The sequence below is a fragment of the Puma concolor genome, chromosome E1 (assembly GCF_028749965.1).
Source record: "Puma concolor isolate L17-30 chromosome E1, mPumCon1.1.hap2, whole genome shotgun sequence".
In the NCBI taxonomy this organism is placed as follows: Eukaryota; Metazoa; Chordata; class Mammalia; order Carnivora; family Felidae; genus Puma; species Puma concolor.
Genome location: NC_141680.1, coordinates 48,084,066 through 48,109,636, shown reverse-complemented (window position 1 = coordinate 48,109,636; position 25,571 = coordinate 48,084,066). Strand labels below are relative to the sequence as shown.

The following is a 25,571-nucleotide window of genomic DNA, read 5'->3' as shown; positions in this document are numbered from 1 at the left end:
AGAATGTTATTGAGCTTTTTACAATTAGAGTTCCATTTACTACACTGGAGAGATACCATGATATGTTTGTAAATGAATAAAGCAAGTTACAAAAAGCCTGTATAGGTATGTGTACATACTTATGTGTTTTTGAGTGAGAAAAAGATGCTGAAAAATACTCAGTGTTCGTTAATGTTGGCTACACCAAGGAGGAAAACTAGAGAAGGGAGAGACCTGAGGGGAAGGGAAAACACTAACTTTTCCTTTATTCACCCTAGTTTGTTTATTTTCAGGGTTGCAAGCAGAGAATTACCTTTATAATTTTTTTATAAAGTTAGAATGGGTTGGGAGGGTGAGGAGATTAAAAGTAATGACAATTAACATTTGTTGACAACTAATAAATGTCTACCTTTAATACATCCAAAGACAAAATTAGAATTAAATTATGTAACAAGGAGAGGAATCATTATGAAGTTCATTTATTTAAAAATACAAAATAATCCAATCTGGAACCAAAGCTGCATAAGAATGGCCTTTCTCAAGTACATTAAGCAAGATGACTTCAGGATGAACTAGTTTTTATTTTATAACCAGCACAAACTTATCAGTTCATGGATATTTTGACAAATAAGGATAAAACTAAGAAAAAGTGAGTAAAAAAAATATTCAATGAATAATTATATGCATGATACACTGATTAGCATAAATGGGCAAAATGTCACAGAAGTAATTAAAACTCAGGAAAAAAGAGATTTTGAATAGTTAACTTGTTATAGCTATACTAAAGAGAGGCAAACTTTTCCTAATGTATTATTTTACATTGTAAATAAACAAGGCCATTTTTATTAAGCAAATCACACAAAAAAGTAGCAACCACTTAACTGATTGCCACCTACAACTTTTTAAAAAAGAAAAATTACAAAAAGCTACCAACATGTGACATGGGTGATGGATAAAGTTATCATAGAAAATTCCAGTTATTAACAAATGTGAGAAATGTTTATAAAAATTGAAAACATTTACGTGATCGAATTGAAAAAAAGAACTTGGGCTCACTGTCTCAAAGAAATGCCACTGTTTGCTCTTTTATGGAGGAGATTAAAAACTAATTTTTGTCAAGCTTGTGGTACTTAAAGGGAAACAGCCCAAAAGGTATGCACACCAGGAGTCTGCCCAACAGCATCTCACTTCTATAAGAATCTTTAAAGTTTACAGTTATTTAAGAATTCTCTCAGCTCTCATCAAATCTTTCATAAAACAAAATTTCAGGATACAAAATAAATCAGTAGCTGGATTAACCATGGGTCTTTTAAATGCCTTGCAAGGCTGAAAAGGAGAGCAAGACAAGACAAGGAAAAGCTGTACTGACAATGCTAGTAAAACACTCTGGAAAGGAGCTGGGTCAAGCACACATCAAAAAAGAGAAATTCAGGACGCCTTCCAAGGTCTAATAAAAATTACCGTTCCTTAAGCACTAGACATGGTCCTAAGGATTGTCAGTGATTATTTCATTGTCATCATCAAAACCCTACAAGATAGATTTTAGACCCTCATACATCTAGTGAGTGACAGAGCAATAATTTGAATGTTTTCATGATTCAAAAACTCACAAATTCATGTTCTACTATAAAATGGGTCTCATGATTGTAGAATTTCAAAAGCTTCTTACATAAACAATAGTATTGTCATCCTATCATAAAGGAATGTTTGTAACAACTTCCAAAGGAAGTCTTTCTTCCTCTTCAAAACCCTAAAAAGGAAGAGTTAAGATTCTCTGATGCTGTATGTATTCTCTGATTATGTAGTAAATCTTCATCCCACATATCCTAATAAAACGAATTACCTTCATTCACCCTAATTCCCAATCCGAGGGAGCCCTACAGAATTCCTTGGGATTTGAACAGAACTAATTCTAGAGTAACAACAAATACACATTAAGCTTCCATAGCCTGACTAGCTTTTTGCCTTACCAAATTTCAGCAGCTAGGGCTAGACATTGTGGGACCCCACAACCCAAGATTGCAAAGTGCTAAGAAGAGACTTCCTTCATTTAGGCAGAAGGAATTGACTAAGATCTGAGGCAGATTCTCTATGGCTAAGATGATTGAATCACAACATCTAGATACCCCATCCCATTTCCAAGTTTAATAACTAATCCACTCATAAGGCTGGATCCATAGGAGGGGTTTCCATGGCAATAAAAACCTGTTGCCATATTTCTTCAAGTTGTCAATCTCTATAATGAGATGTCAATTGATATAATCAGATATGATAATGCAAGTATTAGATAATGCAAGTATTAGAGGAAGGAAATAAACAAGGATACCTAGTCCAAAGGTATCTGGAATAAGTTGTCCATTACTATTGTTTATATACTTTTCTTTGTGAATTTTAGGTTTGCAACACTTGCTGGTATTTGTAAGAAGGAATGTACAAATCACTGTTTTCCTTTTCATAATACCTTGCCACCTAATGAAAACAGTAAAACTTATCAACATTGGCTAATGAAATTTTAGGGAAGTGACAAACTGTAATACACTGGATTTTCTTAAACCATATTTTTCCCAGAGGCAGAATGAATATGAGGACACAGAATTCTGAATTACACTATTAGCTTATATTAAGTAAGAATTTGAAATGTCCACCTTCGACTGAAAGACTACAATAGCAAAAGTAACTACTTATACATAGCAGGTAGTCAATAAATATTTAAGCAAATGATTTAATGTGTTAATATACTGCATAACCCCCCCAAATTTTTCCAATATAAATAATCTAACCAAACTCATAAACCTTAAACACAGGTATCCATATAGCAAACTAATATTTAAAAAATCAAGGTTTTTTTCATATAACAATGATCTTTTTTAATGCAAAATATGCATATGAGAGACTTGGAAAAAGAAAAATCTTCTTATATGCCATGCTCTAAAACTCTTCACTTGGGATACCTCTTTTGAGAAAAAGGAATAGTCAATTAATATACTCCGGAAGAAATTTCCTCAGAGTTAGACATAACATGGGTGTCAAATGGAGACACAACAGGAGACTGTCAGATAAATCCCTATGAAGGCAAAGTAGCCAATCTTTTCTCAGTAGATAGACAGAAGCAATTATGCCCTGAAAGGCCTTCAACAGACATAGTTGGTCTATCTCCAATTCATGATAGTCAATGACCATTTATAGTATAAACTAACGACTCGTAACTTTTATCAGTTAATAAAGTTAGTATCAGTTAGTTGGGCTAAATAGTAAATACTCAGGTTTTGTGGGCTATACGGTCTCTTTAGAAACTACCCAACTCTGTGGCTATACTCAGAAAACAGCTATAACCAATATGTAAATAATTGAGTATGACAATATGTCAATAAACTTTCTTCAGGGTGTGAATTTGAATTTCCTATAATTTTCACATGTCACAAAGCATTCTTCTTTTGATATCTTTTCAACTATTTAAAACTATAAAAAACCAATCTTAGCTTGCAGGTCAGTCAAAAACAGACACTGGGCTGCATTTGGCCCATGCACTGTAGTTTGCCAACCGCCATAATATAGTGAAAATAATTCAGCTACAGTTCACACAGAGAACCTTCTAATCCTCCTCCCCCAACTCAGGAAATAAATAAGGAATAAAATTTGGTTTATCTTTAGAGTTCGTTTCAACGACAGTCCAGAAGTTACTCTGAATAATATTCTTGATGTTGTGTATATGTATGTGTATTTCTCCACACATATCTCCTGATGCATAGAACTTTGAAGAAGAATGAGGCAGGCAATGAGTCTAAAAAGGAGGCAAAGATCAGATCATCATGAAGGACCTCACATGGTTTGCTAAGGAGTTTCCATTTTATCCATTAAGTGATGAGGTGCCACAATAAGATTCTGAAGAAAAGAATGACATGACCAGATGGCCACGTTAGAAGGATCACTCTGGCAGCAAAGTACCTATGGAAAAAAGGTACATAAATTTGACATTAAAAAGTAAAGATGTCTACAGGGCAAATGGATTTTTTTTAAACATACCAACAAGATTATTCACTATAATGCAACTACTCAGTTTAAATGACATCAGAATAGGGGCAACATGGTGCCTTAGTTGGTTAAGCATTCCAGCTTCAGCTCAGATCATGATCTCACATGGGTTTGAGCTCCGCATCAGGATCTGTGTTGATGGCTCAGAGCCTGGAGTCTGCTTCGGATTCTGTCTCTCCCTCTCTCTCTCCCCCACCCCTGCCTTCTCGGTCACGCATGCACTCACTCTCTCAAAAATAAACATTAAAAAAATAAAATAAATGACATCAGAATATCTCGAGTTCTGATAAAAAGGAAGAAGTTTGAGAGATAGGATATATATACTATGCACTGGATAAAGGCAGAAGTTAGTATTATGGGGAAGAAAAGGGTAAAGCAAAAGCATGATTAAAACTAATACCAACTTAATTTTTTTGCCTCTTAAACTCAGTCAAGTTTACCTTCAACTATTCAAGGACAAACAGAAGCTGAACATAATAAGGTATTTTTGTAATGTGTGGCCCATAAAAAAGCAACTTATCTCACACTAAAAACATCCACAAACACAACTTTCTAAAGACTTATATTTTTGTTATATAAAATAAACTGACCTAATAATTTGTTTCCAGAAATAATTATGGTATTGTAATTACTTAGAGATTTCTGGAATAAGAACAATCCCTATCAGAAACTTTTTCCATTTATTGCATCCTTACCCTGTTTAACCTTTTAAAATTTAGGCCCCAATTTTTTGTTCTCCATCTAATATTACCTGGAATCTTAAATACTCGAGGTAAAATACCTCTAAAAGAAAGGAAAAGGGCCATTGGCTGGAAAAATAAAGCTATAAATCTTTAAGCTCTTCTTTTAACCTATTTCTTTCCATAGAATCTTCTTTTTTTTAAGTTTATTTATTTATTTTGAGAGAGAGAGAGAGAGAGAGAGTGAGTATGTGAGCAGGGGAGGGGCATAAAGAGAGGGAGAGAGAATTTCAAGCAGGCTCCGTGCTGTCAGTGCAGAGCCCAATGCAGAGCTAGAACCCACGACCATGAGATCATGACATGAGCCGAAATCAGGAGCAGGACGCTTAACTGACTGAGCCACCCAGGTACCCCTCCAGAGAATTTTAAAGAGACTCACCAGGCATAGGTACCCTCCATCATCATATAAACATCTCAACTCATTTTTTTAAAGTTTATTTTGAGAGAGAGTGCACACGTGAACACACACACACACACACACACACACACACACACACACACACACGGGGGAGGGGGAGAGAGAGAGAATCCCAAGCAGGCTCTGCACTATCAGTGCAGAGTCAAATGCTGGACTCAAATCATGAGATCATGACCTGAGCCGAAGTCAGATGCTTAACCGATTGAGCCACCCAGGAGCCCCTCATTCTTTTATTGTAAACAATTTTCATGTAATACAAAAGATGCTACTCAAACAAGCCAAGTGACAGTTTTCATGGTATTATAACAAAGACTATTTATTTATACAGTGTATTTATATAGTGCCTTCTCTCCAAATAATAATAGTATTTGTTAACTACAGGCACTCAGCAGATATGACAACGCTGAGCTTCAATTCATTCACAAAGGGGGAAAAAAGTCCAAATAATTAAACTAGTTTCCAAACTATTTTATATTTGTTACTGTGGTCAGACTAGTACTGGAAAAGTAAACAGCCATCTGCAATAGCCTGTTCTAGCTCCCTGAAATAAAATCTTGGAATCCTGAGTAAAAATATACCAGCTAACATTCTGTGATTCTGTGTAAGTACATTCAACTACTATGCCTAATCAGTATGTCTCAGAAATTCAATTTTAATTATATTGTAAAGGAAAGAAATATGACAAGGAAAGAAATTTGATGCATTTCTTTTAGGCACACTTGTTCTACCTTACATCTAATCAGTATCAACTACCTTAATATTCACTTTTTAGAACTAGTATTGGTTTAGTGTACAGTAGTCCCTGCTAATTCACCCACAGTCTAGAAGCTCCTCCTTCTGATACTTAGTCAGAAGGTCAATAGTAACCTAAGGCCACATCACACTGCCTACATCACTTCATCCCATTACACAGGCATTTTATCGTCTCATGTCATTACAAGAAGAGTGAATTCAATCAATAAGATATTTTGAGAGACGACATTCACACAACTGTATTACAACATACTATTACAAGTGTTCTATTTTATTGTATTTTTTAAATTTTTTTAATGTTTATTTATTCTTGAGAGAGAGCATGAGCGGGAGGGGGCAGAACGAGAGAGGGACACAGAATCTGAAGCAGGCTCCAGGCTCTGAGCTGTCAGCACAGAGCCAGACACAGGGCTCGAACTCACGAGCTATGAGATCTGACCCGAGCCAAAGTCAGGCATTTAGCCGACTGAGCTACCCAGGCTCAACTGTTCTATTTTATTATTGTTAATCTCTTACTATACCTAATTTATAAATTAAACTTTATCATAGGTATGTATTTATAGGAAAAAAAACATCGTATATACAGGGTTCAGTACTATGCACAGTTTCAGGCATCCCCTGGGGGTCTTGGAATGTATCCCCTGAAGATAAGGGGGGATTACTGTACTTCTTTCTAGGCTTACTTTCTTCCCCATTCAAAATAATGCACAGAGAGTCATTCAGAAAATACGAAAAGAGGGGCACCTGGGTGGCTCAGTTGGTTAAGCGTCTGACTCTTGAATTTTGGCTCAGGTCGTGATCTCACAGTGGTGGGATCAAGCCCCATGTTGGGCTCTGCATGGAGCATGGAGCCTGCTTAGGATTTTCTCACTCCCTCTCTCTGTCCCTCTCCCACTCATGTGCTCTCTCTCTCTCAAAAATAAATAGACTCAAAAAACAAAAAACCTTATGATAAAGATGCAAACATCAAATTAGGCTTTATAAGTGAAGTACACTAAAAGGAACTACCAACCAACCTAAAATACAGAGCATGATCAAGTCTATGACAATTTATTAAATATACTAAAGTACATAAATATACATCCAGAATAAGTCTTAGCCATAATCAGTAGATTACCTTGCATTCCCTTAACAACACATGTATACAAAAATACAGAAATGTTTGATTATATGAGACATGTGAATCACAGAATGGCAGTTTGGCTTAAAAAAGAAAATAATTGTTACAAGTAGAAGAGGTGATATTCTTTACACGTTTTTATAAATATTAGTTCATATGTAATATATATAAAAAAATGTTTAAGTGTGAGAAAAATCTAAGCCAACAACTGTTGATGGAAACAGTAAAATATACATATTTGTCCAATCCATTTTTGTCACTTTTTAAAATAAAATAGAGATCAGGGGCATCTGGGTGGCTCAGTCAGTTAAACATCCAACTTTGGCTCAGGTAATAATCTCACAGTTCATGAGTTCGAGCCCCGCATTGGGCTCTGTGCTAACAGCTCAGAGCCTGGAGCCTGTTTGGGATCTGTGTCTCACTCTTTCTCTGCCCCTCTTCCGCTAATGCTCTGTCTCTCTCTCTCTCTCTCTCTCTCTCTCTCTCTCTCAAAAATAAATATTAAAAAAAAAACTTTTTAATAACAAAATAGAGATCGTAAAATTGTGAATAGATAGAAAAAATAGGTAATTCCTTCTTAATTTTCCTTGAGAAAGTTACAGTAAATTTACTGGTGCTCTTAAAGAGATAGTAGTTAGTTGTATGTGCGTGCATGTGTGTGCATGCGTGCGTGTGCGTGCGTATAGTACTATCTCTTTAAAAGCACCAGTAGGGTGGCTCAGTCAGTTGAGCGGTTGAGTGTCTGACTTCAGCTCAGGTCATGATATCGAGGTCCATGAGTTCCAGCTCATCAGGCTCTGTGCTGACAGCTGGGAGCATGGAGCCTGCTTCGGATTCTGTGTCTCCCTCGCTCTCTGCCCATCCCCTGCTCAAGCTCTGTCTCTGTCTCTCAAAAATGAATAAACATTCAAAAAAATGAATAAAAATTAAAAAAAAAATTTTGAAAGCACCAGTAAACCTTTATTGCACACTATGTATACATACACATACACACACACACACACACACACACACAAACCAACCTACCTGAAAGTAACTTTCTACCTCTAAAGTTCCCCCCAAAACCAACCTCCATCACAAACATCTCCTTAACCACATAAAAAACACTGATACTCCTCTACTCATAATTCCAGAGATAAATGACAAAAATAAATTCCAGAAGAGAAATGTTCATACTACAAGTAACTGTAATTTTGGTATATTTGTAGGCTTAATATTTATGCATCTTACTACTTACTGAATTGAAACTCAACTCTTCTGCTTGCTAGCTAAATCTGATTCTTGACTGTCCTATGCAAGTTACTGAACATCTCTGTGTTTCAGTTTCTCATCAGAAAATGGAAATAACCGTGCACACCTCACAGGGCATTAAAACTGGTTAAAACACGTATAACAGGACTGGCACAGAGTAGGTGCTACATAAGGGTGAGCCATCACCAGTAGTTCTCCTACTAGTGATAATACTCCACCATCTTCCCAAACACACTGAAAACATTCTGAGAAATTTGAATTACTGACTAAAACTAGATACTATTAAAAACAGACATCAAATCTGGAGCCTAATTAACAGTAAGTTTAAAGCCCTGCAACTCTGAAAAGATCACTAAGAGATCCACGTAACACCCCTGTCAAGAACAATATGAGAGCAGTTTTCCCAAGTGCAACTATCAATTTCTTCCCTTACACAAGGGGGCAGTGATAACAAGAAAAGAATGGGGCTCTGCAACACCTCTTCCTACAGACGGTAGGGGGTGGCAGTACACACGGCTTCCAGTCAGAACAAAACAGGAAGACCCAACAGAACTGCTCTTTATTCTCTTCTGGCCCTCTCCTCTCTGCTTTAGCCCCAACATTGCCTCAAGGTGAGTAACGTATCTACAGAAAACACTAAAACCCAAATATTAATCACCAAGGAAAATCCAGTTTTGTCTTTGAAGCAAATGATCCCTCAGTGGCTGAACTGTGCATCCAGGAGGAAGCCAATCAGTATGGATTTTCAGATTATCTGGCAAACTACTTACTGTTATTATAAGAACAACATTCAGGCAAGTAATTCAATTTCTCTACAATAGTCACAACATAAAACACTATAATCTCAACCATTAACTATATCCTAATGAACACATCCAGATATTTCTGCTGGTTTCACAGGACACAGACACTCATTGAACATACATATGTAAGTTATATTACACAGCTCATTCAACTATCTTTTGTTACTTCTGAAATTCCAGCTATTTTCTGACAATCCTCTCAAAACGCAGATGTTCTTCTTAAATGGAAGTCACAATGTTTCGCAGCATGTGGGTAATTTTATAGGGAGAGAGAGAGACAGAGAGAGATAGAGAAAGAATATTTAGTATTTTATTCTTGTGCTCTCATTCCTAAGATGATGTACCTGAGAAACGCTGCAAGAAGTGCTCCACTGACAGTATCCATGTTGCTGCTTTTTAGGCTACATTTACTGTCTTTTTCCCCCCCTGTCTTGCCACCCCAACACCAAAAACATGCAAGAATATATCACTACTGTCATTCACTGTAATTAACCACTGCAATAGCTTTTGGCTCCAACCCCTCAAAATGCCTGAAAATTTATCCCTTTTGTTCACCATATTGTTTTGTTTTCCTCATTCCAGATATTTTCACCTGTGTGAAAAGGAAGACAGAGACACATAGGGGAAAAAAAAAATCCCTTTGCCTAATGATCTTGAACTCAGAATTATGGTCAAGATGTGGTGGGGTGTTTTTTTGTTTGTTTGTTTGTTTGTTTATTGTTTTTCTTTTCCTGGAGAGGGCAGAGAATAGAGTGAAAGACACCCAAAACACCAAATCTTCCTAATGTTAATTATCATTGTTTATGTTTTGTGAAACCCATTTTAAACATTCCACAACTGAAATAAAGGACAGGATACAATTATATCACAGCTCTACAAGCTGACGGCGAAACCTGGAATTATTTTAGCCCTATTTTTCCATCTCACAACCAGATACAGTATGCTTTTTTTTTCTTTCACGTGGGTACATACTATATCTCAAAAAAAAAAATAGCATATCACAGCTCCTCTCGAATTCCTGTGATAAAACATCTAGCAATGAGCCTTATTAATCTTTTCTTACACTACATCCCCTTTCCCAGGAGAGACTGTTAATATCACTAATAACACTTCTACCATGAATTTCAATGCCACACAGGCCAACCCACCCTGCGCCTTACCTGGCATATTTCACAACTACTTTTTATGCTGCATTCTGGGGGCACATTTTGCAACTCGTTCTGCACCACATTCTCTGCCACGTTTAGCAATCTGCCTCGCATCTCATCCTGGGTCCCCGTCATCCAGAGACTCTCCTCGGTGCCAAATTCCTTGACACCTTCGGTGACACCGAAGTAACCAACCCCGGTCCTATCTGAAGTCACCCTGGGTGCCACATTTGGAGCCAACCTTCCCCACGCCTTGGACACCGGAGGCACTTCGCTGCCCGTTTCGCTGTCTCCCCGCTCGCCCCCGCCCCTCTCCCTGGAGCGGAGGCATTGAAGGCGAACGCCCTGTCACTGAGGCGACCTCTCCTTCCGCGGCTCCCCGGTGTCTTACCTGCCGCTTTGAGGGGCTCGCTGCACCTCGGGGTCAAGCCCCAGTCCCCGGGATCTCCAGTGAGGACCGCGCCGCCCGCCGGCGCCGCCCGCGATTCCCAGAGCACCTCGCTGCGCTCCGACGCCCGCGGTGGATCTGCGCCCCGGAAAGGCGCGGCGGGGCCTCGAGGCGGGCAAGCGCAGCCCGCGGTGGTCGTCCTGTCAGCGGCGGCGCGGGTGCAGGCTCTCGCCCCTAAGCGCGGCGGCGGCGGCGGTGGTGGCGGTGGCGGCGGCGGCAGCGGCGGCGGCAGCGGCAGGCGCCTCGCTCCGCCTCGCGCGCGGCACAACCAGGAGGTGAGCGCGAGGGGGATGGGAACGGGGGCGGGGCCGTCCGGAGGAGGCGCGGAGGGCGGCGGCGGGAGGGCAGCGCCGGCAGCCCCGAGCCCGGCGCTCGGAGTGCTCGTAGCTTCCCCAGCCGGGCGGGCGGCTCTCGCGAGGCGGCTGTGCCAGCGGGCCCCGCCGGAGGAGCGCGCCCAGCAACCCGCGCCCGGCCGGCCGCTCGCTAGCGCCGCCGCCGCGCCGGGGGCGTCACACCCTCCCCGGCCGCCCGCAGCCCCGCCCCCTCCGGGCCCGGGTGGGGAGGAGCGCGAGCGCGGAGGGAGAGCGCGTGCGTGGGGGCGCGTGCGTGGTGGAGCGCGCGCGCCCCCGCCCCCTCCACAGTTTGGGGGTGGGGAGCGGCTGGGAACGAGAGTGAAAACCGAACCCTTCCCTGCGCGGAGAGGTTGGGCCCTGATTCTGCCGCTCTGTGAGGTCTGGGCATTTCTCGTTTCCTCAGGGGGCTCTGACCGGTGGGGTCGAGGGCATTTGGTGGGGAAGAAGGATGGAAGCTCAATAGCAGACAAGGCCCTAAATAGTTCGGCTCCGCCCCCGAAGGGGTGATGTCACTCTCGAGGTGCTGCTGGCTGTCACGTGCGCCCACTTCTGGGCCTGTCCTCCCTCGTTAATGGCCAGAACGTTCCTCTAGATTTCCCCCGCTTCAGTCACCTTACGTACACCTCACTCCCGGAGTCCTCAAATCCTACATATGTCGGTCATTCTTTGCCTGATGCTCAATTGTAATCTGGAAATTGCTTCAAATGCCACAGTTGGCTGTGGTGGCAATCAGAATGAGGTGCAAAACCAGCGATGGGTGAGCAGGTGGGTGGGGAGGGAGGAGAGAGAAGGGAGACTGTTATCTAGAACAATTGCTGAGATTTCATCAACCATGGCTTGGGAGCCTGATGTGAAGTTGTGAGGCTGCTTCTGTCCCTGCCAGGCTGGACAAGAAGTGATGTGGTTTTAAGAGCTAGTGCGCAAGGCCCTGAAAGCCACCACATTAAAGCTTCCCGGGAGGTTTTACTCCCATTACCCTCCACCTGGATCTTCTTCCTTTTTTCCTTTCCCTTGCATCATAAAACCACATCAACGGTGGAAGATATTTTTTCGTGTGCTGTAAGATGATGCAAAGCAATCACTCTTATGTAGTCTGCCCGGCTAATCTTCCCTTCCATAAACTGAGAAGACCTTTCGTGGTCATCTCTGTCCTAATGAGACGCCATGATTGGAAATAGAAACCCCAAATTAACCTCAGTCGAGGAACCTATGTCTGTGGTGTCTTTAAGATAGTTTTATCTGTTTGCTAACAGTTCTTTGAATCTACTTCATCCAGAAGTTTGTGGGTTTTTTCATTAGTATTATCTCAACTAATACAAGAAATTGCATATGAGGCCATTCCCAACAGCTACCCTCTACAGTGAATGTTTGAAAAGTTAGAGCTAAAACAGCTTTGAATACTGCAGCTAAAATGGCAAGGTGAAGGGTTAGTATATGGATATTTTTTTTAATGTTTCTTTATTTATTTTGAGAGAGAAAGTGGGAGAGAGAGAATCCCAAGCAGGCTCTGCCACTGTCAGCATAGAGCCCAATGCATGGCTCCATCTTGTGAACCATGAGATCATGACCTGAGCCAAAATCAAAGGTAGGACACTTAACCGACTGAGCCACCCAAGCACCCCAGTATATGGAATCTTTTGGTGATAACTCCAAAAACTTAGATTACTCTAGCAATAACCTATGTATCTATGGCGATAAACACATAGTAGTGATTACTAATGGGGGAATTGACAGAGGGCAGGAGGGAGGCTTCTCTGTTGGCAGAAAAGTTTGATATCTTGATCTAGCTAATGACTACAAGGGTTAATATACATGCAAAAAGATTTATTCATACACACAAAGAGGCGCTACAACATCATCATGATTCGAGTCTGGAAACCTGGGTTTAAATCTCAGTGTCACCCATCTCTTACCATCTGTGTGACCTTAAGTCTCCAAGGCTTTTTTTTCTTCATCTACTTAATGTGGGTGATGATACCTCACAGGAAGATTATAGAAATTAAATGAAATTATCTTTGAAAAATACTAAGCACAGAGCCTGGTATGTAGTAAGTGTTTAGGTGAGCAGTAGCTATTGTTATTCTTCTTACACTCCGATTTACTCTATTCAATTTTCCTTTGGTTTTTGTTGTTGGTTGTTTTTTTTTTTTTTTATTTTAAAGATTGCTTTGTACGTCATCCTTTGCCTGTGAGTTTCGCTGAAGCTAATAACATTCCCTTCCTGCAAGAAATAACAAAAGGCAGTCAGGGGTGTAATGTGTTAGTTTTCAAACTAGTTCAGGTGGCAGTACTTAGAAATTATTGTGCTCATTGTGGAACCCCATGAAATATTGATAGATTTAATTCTGCCATATGGACATGACACAATTTTACTAGCATTGAATCTGACTGTATTATGTTTATGCAGATCTCTCACATATTTTTTTAAAGTGCATTTTTAAGAAATAATAGGTCTGTGTTTTTCCTTTAAAATTTGTTTGCAACTTTTCACAAAGTAGGAAATACCAAAAGTTTAATAACAGTTCACAAAATGAAAACCGTTAAGTCCATTTTTCCTGGAAATTAGAAAAACACTGTAATTGTTCAGGTTTAGCAGCAGAGCTCTCTTTATTGGATTTTCCCACAGTAAGCTCTCATAGCTGTGACCCACAGGGTCTCTTGCTCTGATGAAGTGAGTAACTCTGACTCACTATCCTCATCATACTCCCAAAGATCAGTCTCCATTTCCTTTGGCTGACCTTTCCCAAATCCCATGTTCACACTGAGCAGTGTGAGTACCCACTGAATGAACTCACTGCCTTGCTGTCTTGATCATCCAACATGATTCTATTCAGCCCATTCTCTTCCACATAGTACTGCTGTTAAGTCTTGCAATTTGCTGCCGTGCTCTAACTTCATGGAGGAAATGCTCTGTCCCTGACAGAGGTAAGGGTAGTGGGGTGCTGTAGGGATGGCGAGCAACATTGTTTAGAGAAGCCACCCCTATTCTCAGCTCTTCTCCTGATTTGCTTTTCTGTCAATGATACCTGAAATCCTGAGAATGCTGTTTTTTAACTTACTAAAAACCCATTCTAGTCAAGATGATAATATTGTCTATAACTTAAATTTGGAAACATAACATGTGCTATGTAAGAGGAACATGCAAATGTGCATGAATTAGCCCACCCTTACCCTATACTGCTCAACTTGTCAGTGCCATCTATAGCAGTTAAATTGCCCTTTTTTGGTCTCTCAACTCTGCACACTCACCTCTGCATATGTCTTCCCATGGCAACTCTAAGTCTCTTAAGTAAACCATCAGGCTCACATTGTGTACCCTTTTCCCTCATTTCTCTGCCTGTTCAATAAAGAATAGTGACATCCACCATTGACCACCATTGATTGATTGCCTACTGGCTGCAAATGCTTTACTAAATGCCCTATATATACTACCCCATTTAATTCTCACAACATCCTATCAGTATTATCTCAGTTTTCTCTCGGGGCAGGGGGAGGTGGTGAGAGGTTAAATGACCAGTTCAAGATCACACTGAATGGTGAACAGAGTCACAATCAACCCAAACAAACTTTGTCCTCTGTCAGTTACCCTCAGGATAATGCTATATAAAATATAAATGAGAACACAGAATACATCATTTTAAAAATGTGAATAATATTACACAATGAAAGGTATGTCTGAAAAGTTGATGTAAAAGAGATTTTTCTCATTGATTGTTTTTCATAATCTGATTTCTTTTTATCTGTAGTTGATAACTTCTAATTCAATAGCTTCAACATTTTCCTCACCAACTCCCATCTTGGTCTTTTGATGAATATTTAATAATTTCAAGACTAACACTTAAAAGTATTTCCACACAGAGGAGCTACTACTTAAAAAAAGTTTCTAGTAAATCTCTTTTTTTGGAAAGTGAAAAATTCATGTACAATATTAAGAAACAAAATTCCATATATTTTTACACTGACAGTTATAAACACTTGACAAGTATTTGTGCCTGCTGTATGCATATAACTGTGGTTAAGTGCCACTGAGCATATTTAACTAGTTTGAGAGATGTCTTGGCTACTAGAACCTCCCAATCTATTTAGAAAACAAAATGCTTTAAACATTTAAATATAAAATTGTCAAAACATGAGTAAAACAGTTCTGTAACAATTCATAAAAGGGAGGGAGATAACTTTGACTGGAATGATATGGGACTCCTACTTGAGGAAAATAGAATGGGAAAAATATGTAAATGGAAAGAAGGAAGGACTATTCCAGGAAGGGCCCTAGAGAATCAACAAAAGTTTAAAACAGGTAATAAGTATAACAACTCTTAGGTCAAAGAATGAACCCCTTTTGGAGGTGAGTTGCTTTCTTAACAAAGACAGGCATTGGTGTGAACTACAAATAAACATGATGCAACCTAAAAAAAAAAAAACAAAAAAAACCCAGCCAATAAGCAACAAGTGTAGATGAATAGAATAGTATTTACTTATTAAGAGATAAAACATCTGGTAACATCGTACCAACATCTGGACCAGGACTGAACTGCAGAGAGTATTGCCCAGAAAAGGAGGCACTGTGAAGTCTTTGAGCAGAACAATGACAAGAAGACAGTGTTCAAAGCTTTGTCTAATGGGTGGATTTCAGCAAGGAAGGACAAGTGATAAGGATATGGTTAAGAAGATATTACTATTTTATGAGCTAAAGAAGGTGACAGTTGATAGTCAAGAATTGTGGCAGTGGAAATAAGAATAGTTCCAATAACCATTGTGTGGGAAGAATTAACAGAACTTTCTGAATAACTGGATGCAGGGGGTAAAGAAGACTGAGAAAGCAAAATACAGCAAGATGACAAGACTGTCTAGAAGACAGAAGCAGAGGAGTCAGAAGGACTGGTTTGAAAATGAAGACAGAAAGATGGTGTTGGCATATTTTGTGTTTGTAGTACTTTATTGCTTCTGAATTACAAATCACTCAAGAATCTGATGGAATCAATGGATCCTCTCTTTTAGGAAAAAAATTATTCATACCTATACATGCTATGTATTCGTGATGAATACCCTTGGAATTAACAGCCAGAGTACTCTTGACCCAAGCTTGGCCCATCACAGCCCTTTCTGGAATTTTTGTACTTTATATTCAAAGGATCAAATCAATCTCTCCCTAGTAGCTGAAGGTATGGAAGCTGTTGCCTGATCTGTTTCCTAACACATGAGCCTGAGAAAGATAAAATGCTTAAATGCAGAATGAGAGAAGAGAGTGTCTTATAGAGATAAACAGAGGTCAGAAGTGAGAAAGAGAACATACCCTAATGGCATCTGAGGCCATGGATCCATCACATTTCTATGCTTGGATTCCAGGAGATACCCTAGTCCCTTATTGAAATTCCACCATGATTAAGCTTCTTTGAGCTGCATTTCTGCCATTTATATATGAGAGTCCTGATTAATTCAGAAGTCAAAGATATTAATTGAAACCTACCCATGGGCTCCAGGTAAGAATTCTTGATTTAAGATAATGGAAAGTCACCCAAGTGGAAATAGACCAGTAAACTGGTGGAATTTATATGAGAAAGGGTAGAAAATGAATATTCATGCACAGAGAATATAGATAGCACAGGTATTTAAGAGCAAGGACCTAAGACCCAGACTGCGCCCAAATCCTAAATTAACTATTTACTAAATGTATGACCTCAAGAAAGTTATTCTACATTTCTAGATCTCAGGTTACTTATTTGTGAATTGGGGATTAAATACTATACCCATCTTATAGGGTTGATGTGAAGATTAAGTTGTTATATGTGGAAGTACCTGGCATATACATAGCAAGTCTCTATGGACTATTATCATTCGGTATAATAGGCCTATGCCTAGGCTTTTTGTATATGCTACATTATTTAATCTAATCCTCATAAAAATATTATTGTCATCATCAAGGGTATTTATTGTACCCAAACACAAAAGATGATGCCACTGACCCACCATTAATAAGTCATGACATTTGAGTTGATTCTTCAATATTGTATGGGTTTTATTGAACCTGCCAGACCTTCACTCAAAGCACCTGAGTAGTTACAAGGTTGTTAATAAATATTAGGAGAGGCCATTAGAAGCAAAGGGAGAATGATTGGCCTTTACAGAGAATGACCACACAATCTTGGTTTAGTACCACAGCCCTTATCAATTAGCCATGAGCAAAAGTAAAGGTAAGACTATGGTAGAGTTGTGTAACTTGTCTTTCTTTCATATAATGGAATACACTCTATTTCTTTTTAATCAAAAGAATCTTTAGATAAGAAATTATTTTTTTTAATATAAGGGAATTGTAGTTTTGTTGGTGTGAAATATAGAGAGGTTTCGATTCAATTGGACCTTATCTCACACGTCTGAGGCCCAATTAACATTTTGTCAGATTTAGTCAACCCAACCTGACACACAATGTAAAAGGAACAAAAGAAAGAATTCAGGAGAATCAGAATTCAGTAGAGGAAAAGAAAAAGAGGCATTTTAATGTTACCAATGTAACCATTGTAATGGAACTTCATTTATGTGGAACTTGATTATCTGACAATCTCATCTATCTGGAGCACAGAAAAGACCCAGGGAAATACAGGGGATGGAAAAAGACCTCCACAGAAACAAAACAAATCACCAAAGTCCATGCCCTAAACATCATACTCATTACTGCTAGAGATTCACTGAAGCCCTTTCTCAGAGGCTATTAATTTTTACTTGGATTCGATTTTAAAAGACCTGGCAATCTGGTTTCCAAACTCATAAAAAATTAAAAGCAGTAAACTAGAAGAGGGAGGAGAAACTATCGCATGCAGACATGCAGATAGCGGTGAAAAGAGAAAGCTGGAAGTCTTAAACAGGGCAGAGATGAGAAAAAAAGGCATAAAAATTGAATTCATGATCAAAAAACACAGCAATTTAGTGCCGTTAGCATAGGAGAAAACAGTCCTACATACTTCTATAGGCCTTGGGGAAGAAATTTTAAAAATTGTTTCTATATTAACCCTGAGGAATCAAGAAAATTAAATTACATTCAGTATAAAGACATTCCCTGAGTTATGCAGCACTCAGCTTTATGTAAATAGTTCCATAAGGCACATAATAAAATTGTGAAGATGTGAGAGATTTTATTTAGCACACTGAAAAATGTAAAGAAGTCAAGTGTACAAATGAACTGTCCAAAGAAAGAATGTAAGGGCAGAAGGTGCAGATATAAGGAGATAATGGCCTTCCATGGTCAGTCTTACATGGTTTTTTTTCCCACACAGACTCTCACTGCATCAACCTGGGTTATGACACTGCTATTGTTTATGCCCTATTTTGTTACTTTCTAACCATGTCCAAAAAGTGACTAAGAGGAAGAATGCAGGACCAGTTTGTGAGAATAAGTACTTTGAATAAGAGCAAAATATTAAAACTTTAAACAAGTATGAAGTTATTTTCAACTTTACTGTTATGTCATCCAAGACTTTTCAGGGAATATATTATGCATAAGATAGAGAAATATTACTTATAGTAATATATTATAAGAAATAATCCAAAATAGATCAGTGATTTATGCACAAAGATGTTCATCATGGTAGTATTTAGCATTTTAAAAATCAGAAGCAATCTAATTTACCAGCCTTAAAGAATGGTTAAATAAATTATGACACATAAATATTTATTGGACAATTATGGGACCATAAAACTATATTTTTAATTAGGAAACTTGTATGGCAAAATATTAAGTTAAAAAACAGAATACAGAATTGTATATGCAACATAACCTCAACGATGTATAAAATATATAGAAAGAAAATGAAATGGAAAGATCGCATTAATAACGCCACCTCAACACCATTTTTCAAACCTAGGAACAAACTATATGTTCAATACTCACACAAAGAAAACTAAATATTCACTGAAGGAAATTTCAAAAGTGCATAAATGAAGACGCATGCCATGTTCCCTGATAGGAAGACTCAATATTATAAAGACGCTGTTTCACCCAAATAATTTACGAAGTCAGTGTAATTCCAACTAAAACCAGGAATTTTAATGAAATTGACATGCTAATTTTAAAATTCATCTGGAAGAGTACATACTTCAGAATAGCTAGACTGTTTTTTTTTTGAAGTATCATGAGGGTCTTCTTACCAGATATCAAAACGTGTTATACAATCACAGTAATTAAAGTGTCATATTGGCTCATAAGTAGAATAGATTATTGAATGAGAATAGATCCTTAGCTACTGACACACACACACATGTGAAAGCATTTCAAATAATTGAGAATAGGTTTTGGGACAATTGGTTATTCATTTAAAGAAAACAGAAAGGTATATCTCTTATATCACATCATTCAAAAATAATTAACTTCCCCTACCCAGCAATTGGCATGGTCAGGGCCAAAGCCTAAAAAGGCAGCAGCCAGCATGGTGGAGGCCAACATGGCTAAGATTGGGATAGCTGGAGCCAAGCAAGCAGCAGGCAGTAGGGGCGGAGCAGAGGTGATAACTGGCATGGCAGGGAGATCTGTCCTATTCAAGGGTATTGGGCAAATGAAGAAGTACATGGAGGCTGGTGAAAGCGGTTTTCTGTCGGAGAAGGGATTACAAATGTGGAAAGTGAGAAACCTAAAATGAACTCTATGATGTTGGATTGGAGAAATTGGCGTGAACTCAAAGTTCTGTACCTATGTCCTGATTCGGATGCTTGTGCTAAAGTTACATAAGAGCGTGCCCTGTGTTTAGGAAGTGCATGCCGAAGTATTTAGAAGTAAGGGCTTTATGCCCACAATGGATCAGATGTCTCAAATGGATTAGAAAAATACTGTATGTATGTAACTTATATGTGGAGCAGTGGAGAAAGAGACGAGCAAAGGAAATGATGACAAGTGGGGAATTGAACTGAAGAGGATAGGGGAGTTTATTATGCCACACTTGCAACTTTTTTGTATAGTTGAAATTATTTCAAAATATAAATCCTACTTCTGAGAATACATCCCCCCAAATACTCTTATATGTACACAAAAATGTTGTATAAGAGTTATTTCATCATTCTTGATCATAAATAAACATTTGAAATATAGGAAATATGCATCATTAGGGAATGATTAAATATAGTATATCCATACCATAGAATGATATACAGGCATAGCGGCACCTGGGTGGCTCAGTTGGTTGAGCGTCCGACTTCTGCTCAGGTCATGATCTCACAGTTCCTGAGTTGGAGCCCCGCATTGGGCGCTGTGCTGACGCTCTGAGCCTGGAGCCTGCTTCAGATTCTGTGTCTCCCTCCTTCTCTGCCCTTCCTCTGCTCCCTCTCTGTCTCTGTCTGTCTTTCAAAAATAAATAACTGTTAAAAAAAAATTTTAACAAAAGAATGATATACAGGCATAAAAAAGAATAAGGTAGATCTATATGTACTGACATGGAAAGATGTCCAATATATGTTGTTAAATGGAAAAGCAAGTGATAGACCAAGAGGTAGAGTATGCTCCTATTTATGTATAAAAAAAAAGATTAAAAAACCTGCTAAGGGTATCAGTGTGTGTGCATGTATGTGTGTGTGTATCTATGCTTATAAACAGATGAGGAAAAAAACGGTCTGAAAAATGCACACCAAACTATTGGCAATGGTTAACTCTAGGGAAGGAGAATAGCAGCATATTTTCCAAGCTTTCCATAGCGGCTATGTAATACTTTCATTATCAGTTGAAAAAAGCCCACGTACAAAAAGTCAGGAGTGTAAATAATACATTCTGTAAGATTTCCTCTCAAAATGATTATAATATTTAATGCTGGGAATTACCTTTGGATATCTGGAAAATTCCTGGTCCAAACCCCACATATAGGGAATTGGCCTTTCAGTGGACTGTGCCCAGGTACACTTTATCATTAACTTAATAGAGGATTAGGCAGCCTGCTGAGCCACTCCCTGCTTGCCGGGCCACCGTCCAGAAGTGAATTCCCTTACAGCACTCCAAAAGGAGGTCAAACAAGTCCCCAGGGACTCTAAACAGAAAGAAGTTGCCAAAGGCTAAATTTGGCATCGAAGTCAGGTCCTGGACTGGGATAAACCGTGCCAGCACTCTTCAGTTATGCTTTCAAGATCTTGATCAGAATAAGCGGGACTAGATATCTGTTTCCAAGAGTGGCGTAGCAGCCCAAATTAGAAACAATTGTTTAAACCAGAGTTTTTGGGGTGAACCTGAAAATGTACAATTCCTTCTCTACCCCCTCAACCGCTATTGTCTCTTATTTGAAGGATATTTAAATCCCCTTTCCTTTGTCTTGCTCCAAGCAATTGATCCTAGTGATATTCCTGCCAACCTGATCATCATACCCTAGGCTTGGCCCTACTTAAGATAGAAAAGGCTGGATAGCCATCTTTTTCTTTTTGCTTTTTCCTTTTCAGGTGTAAATGGTTGGTTTTATATTTGTATGTTGCTTTTTTTTGCCTTTTTTATTTTATAATATTTTAAGTTGTAATTCATATGCCATCAAATTCATCATTTAAACTGTATAATTCAATGGTTTTTAGTATATTCAGAGTCGTGTAACCATCACCACAATAGATTTTAGAACATTTTATCACCCCAAAAAGAAAACCTTTACCCATTAGCTGTCACTCCCCATTTCCTCTCAACACTTCCAGCCCCTAGGCAACCACTAATCTACTTTCTGTCTCTATAGATTTGCTTATTTCATACAATGCATTTGCATTTCATATAAATGAAATCATTCAGTATGTGGTCTTTTGTGGCTCCTTTTGCTTAGCATAATGTTTTTGAGGTTCATCCATGCTGTAGAATGTGTTAGTACCCTATTCTTTTTTAAAGCTGAATAATATTCCCTTATATGGCTATATCACCTTTTATTTATCCATTCATCAGTTTATGGATATTTGAGTTGTTTTGACTTTGGGACTATTATGACTAGTGCTGCTATGAACATCCATGTACATATTTTTGTGTGGGTATACATTGTCAGTTTTCTTAGATATACACTAGGTGTAGAATTGCTGGGTCATGTGGTAACTCTATGTTTAACTTTTTGAGAAACTGCCAACTGACAAATTGTTTTCCAGGGCAGCTGTACCATTTTACATTCCCACCAGCAATGTATGCAGGTTCCAGTTTCTCCATATCCTTCCCAACATTTGATGCTGTATGTCCTTTTGATTATACCTATGCTATTAGGTGTAAAGTGTTATTTTTGTGGTTTTGATTTGCATTTCCCTGATGACTGATGATGTTGAACATATTTTCATGTGCTTATTGGCTATTTGTATATTTCTTTTGGAAAAATAGGTATTCAGATCCTTTGCCCATTCTTTAACTGAGTTCTTTGTTTTTTTATTTCTGAGTGGTAAGAGTTCTTTATATATTCTGGATACTAGTCCCTCATCAGATATATGGTTCGCAAATATTTTCTCCCATTCTATGTATTACCTTTTCACTTTCTTGATGGTAAAGAGGAAGGGGGAATAATAGAGAATAACTGTTAATGGGTAAGCAGGGGTTTTTTTTGGATGACAAAAGTATTCTGGAATTAGTGGTGATGTTTGCTCAACTGCAAATATACTAAAAACCACTGAATATACCAAAATGGTGGATTTAATCTCAAATTTTTTAAAGAATAAATACCATGTTAGAAAGTGTGAGCTGATCCACTTGACTTTAAACCTGATATCATCATTTTAGTTTAGTTTAACAATTTTTTACTGACACAGCTATTTGCTGAGATACAAAGATGAAACAAGCCCAGGGTCTAAAAGGGGAAACAACCACATACACACTCCATTTTAAACTACCTTGGTTAAGACTCAGATAGAGGTGCTTTGAGATCATGAAGTCCATACTAATAAACCTGTGCTTCATTCTAGAGGAAGCAGGGAACCATTGAAAGTTTTTAAGATGGGGGTCAACATGATTAGTGTTGTTTTTTATTTTTTTGTTTTAATTTTTTAATTTTTTAAAAATTGTATTTAAATCCAAGTTAGTTAATATATAGTATAATAATGGTTTCAGGAGTAGAATTTAGTGGTTCGTCACTAACCTATAACACCTAGTGCTCATCCCAACAAGTGTCCTCCTTTATGCCCATCACCCATTTAGCCCATCCCCCACCCAACACCCCTCCAGCAACCTTCAGTTTATTCTCTGTATTTAAGAGTCTCTTATGGTTTGCCTCCCTCTCTGTTTTTATCTTATTTTTCCTTCCCTTCCCCTATGTTCATTTGTTTTGTTTCTTGAATTCCACATGAGTGAAATCGTATGATATTTATCTTTCTCTGACTGATTTCGCTTAGCAGGATACATTCTAGTTCCATCCATGTTGTTGCAAATGGCAAGATTTCATTCTTTTTGATCACTAAGTAATAGTCCATTATATATACATATAGTCCATATGTATATGTAATGTCCATATGTAATAGTCCATATATATACATATATACCGCATCTTCTTTATCCATTCATCATTTGATAGACATTTGGGCTCTTTCCATTATTTGGCTATTGTCAATAGTGCTGGTATAAACATTGGGATGCATGCCCCTTAGAATCAGCATTTTTGTATCCTTTGGATAAATACCTAGCAGTGCAATTGCTGGGTCATAGGGTAGGTCTAGTTTTAATTTTTTGAGAAACCTCCATACTGTTTTCCAGAGTGGCTGCACCAGTTTGCATTCTCACCAGCAGTGCAAAAGAGATCCTCTTTCTCTGCATCATCGCCAACATCTGTTGTTGCCTTGAATTGTTAATGTTAGCCATTCTGACAGGTGTGGGGTGGTATCTCATTGTGGTTTTGATTTGTATTTCCCTGATGATAAGTGGTGTTGAGAGCATCTTTTCATGTGTCTGTTAGCCATCTGGATGTCTTCTTTGTTAAGTGTCTGTTCATGTCTTTTGCCCATTTCTTCACTGGATTATTTGTTTTGGGTGTTGAGTTTGATAAGTTCTTTATAGATTTTGTATACTAACCCTTTATTTGATATGTCATTTGTAAATATCTTCTTCCATTCTGTCAGTTGCCTTTTAGTTTTGTTGATTGTTTCCTTTGCTGTGCAGAAGATAAGTGTTGTGTTTTAACATATCGTTTTGGCAGCTGAATAGAAGACTGATATGAAGGCAGTATGGCTAGTATCAGATCAGCTGGGAGACAGTTGCAGTAGTTTGAGTGAGAAAGTGTGGAAGCTTGACAAAAGCAGTAGTGGTAAGAATGGAGAAGAGGAAGTCAGACTAAAAAAAACATTTAATAGTTAAAACTCTTAGCGTTTGGTGTGATGATGCGTGAGGGAGAGGAAGAAGTCTGAGATGATTCACAGGTTTCTGGCTTGGGTTGCTGGTAGATGGCTGTGGCATTAACTGAGAAAAGGAATATAAGGAAGAGGAAGTTTGTGGGCTGAAATAATGAGTTCAGTTTTGGACAATACTTAGGTATAAGACACCTGGAAAATGACCAAGCGGATGTATCCAGTAAGGACTGTAACTTTAATCTCTTTCTGATGCAGTGTCCTGAGCTATAAAATATATGTATTTTATATGTATTTGTATATAACTTACAAATATTGTAATATTTATATAATATATTTATATAATATTCCTGTATAATATATGTATATATTATAATAACATAAATGTTATAATGATTATAAATATTTGTATATAATATTATGTATTAAGCATTTATATAGAAAATAGGTAAAAATATATTTATATGTTTAATGTATATGTATAAAATCACAACAGAATTTGGGTATTAGAGGTATTCACCAAATCTGCCTTGGGGAAATCACAAATTCTATTAACTAGTTATTAAATATATGCCTAGCTTTCTATAAGAAAACTTGCTCATGGCAGCACAAGCATGCTTATATTTACAGGTGCAACTTGATTTAAGCCAACTCAATGAAATAAGGTCAGTCAGAGGGTGATAATTTGCTGCCCCCAAAGACTTAGCATAAGATTCTTTTTTTTCTTTTTTTTAACGCTTATTCATTTTTTGAGAGACAGATCATGAGCAGGGGAGGGGCAGAGAGAGAGGGAGACACATAATCTGAAGCAGGCTCCAGGCTCTGAGCTGTCAGCACAGAACCCAACGCGGGGCTCAAACCCACCAAGTGTGAGATCATGACCTGAGCTAAAGCCGAACACTTAACCGACCGAGCCACCCAGCCACTCCAGCATAAGATTCTTTTAATTGGACATTCCTCCTAGTGAGTTTAAACCAGTTTGCCTTAGAGAAATTAGACTAACCTAAATTTCTAAAACAATAAAAGATAACATGTATTTTGTGCTTGCTGCATGCTAGGCAAAGTGATAAGCTCTTCACAAGTACTGTCTTTTAAATCTTCACAATAATCCCATTGAAGGAGATACTATTAGCATTCACATTTTATAAATAAAGAAATGAGGATTTGAAGAAGTCCAATAACAGAATCAAAATCATTAATCTGGTATGCAGTAAAGCCAGGATTCAAACCCAGGTCTCTCTTACTCCAAAGTGCAGATTCATGGCCAAGAGCTATTATATATAA

General features: G+C 38.3%; 2 protein-coding genes across 7 annotated transcripts in view; one reads left to right on the top strand and one right to left on the bottom strand.

Moving 5' to 3' along the window:
• Positions 1-10,769, bottom strand: part of TANC2 (tetratricopeptide repeat, ankyrin repeat and coiled-coil containing 2) — a 377,119-nt gene extending 366,350 nt beyond the window's left edge. For all 6 annotated transcript variants that reach the window (XM_086687668.1, XM_086687670.1, XM_086687671.1 and 3 more), the window contains exon 1: positions 10,636-10,769. The gene's annotated coding sequence lies outside the window, so the exon portion shown is untranslated. The remainder of the gene's footprint in view (positions 1-10,635) is intronic.
• The window catches only part of LOC147574467 (uncharacterized), a 46,152-nt gene that overhangs the window by 7,221 nt on the left and 13,360 nt on the right, over positions 1-25,571 (top strand). The window contains exons 2-3 of the mRNA XM_086685484.1: positions 10,235-10,430; positions 10,481-10,967. Coding sequence (XP_086541610.1) covers positions 10,235-10,430; positions 10,481-10,967 — 683 coding nt within the window. The remainder of the gene's footprint in view (positions 1-10,234; positions 10,431-10,480; positions 10,968-25,571) is intronic.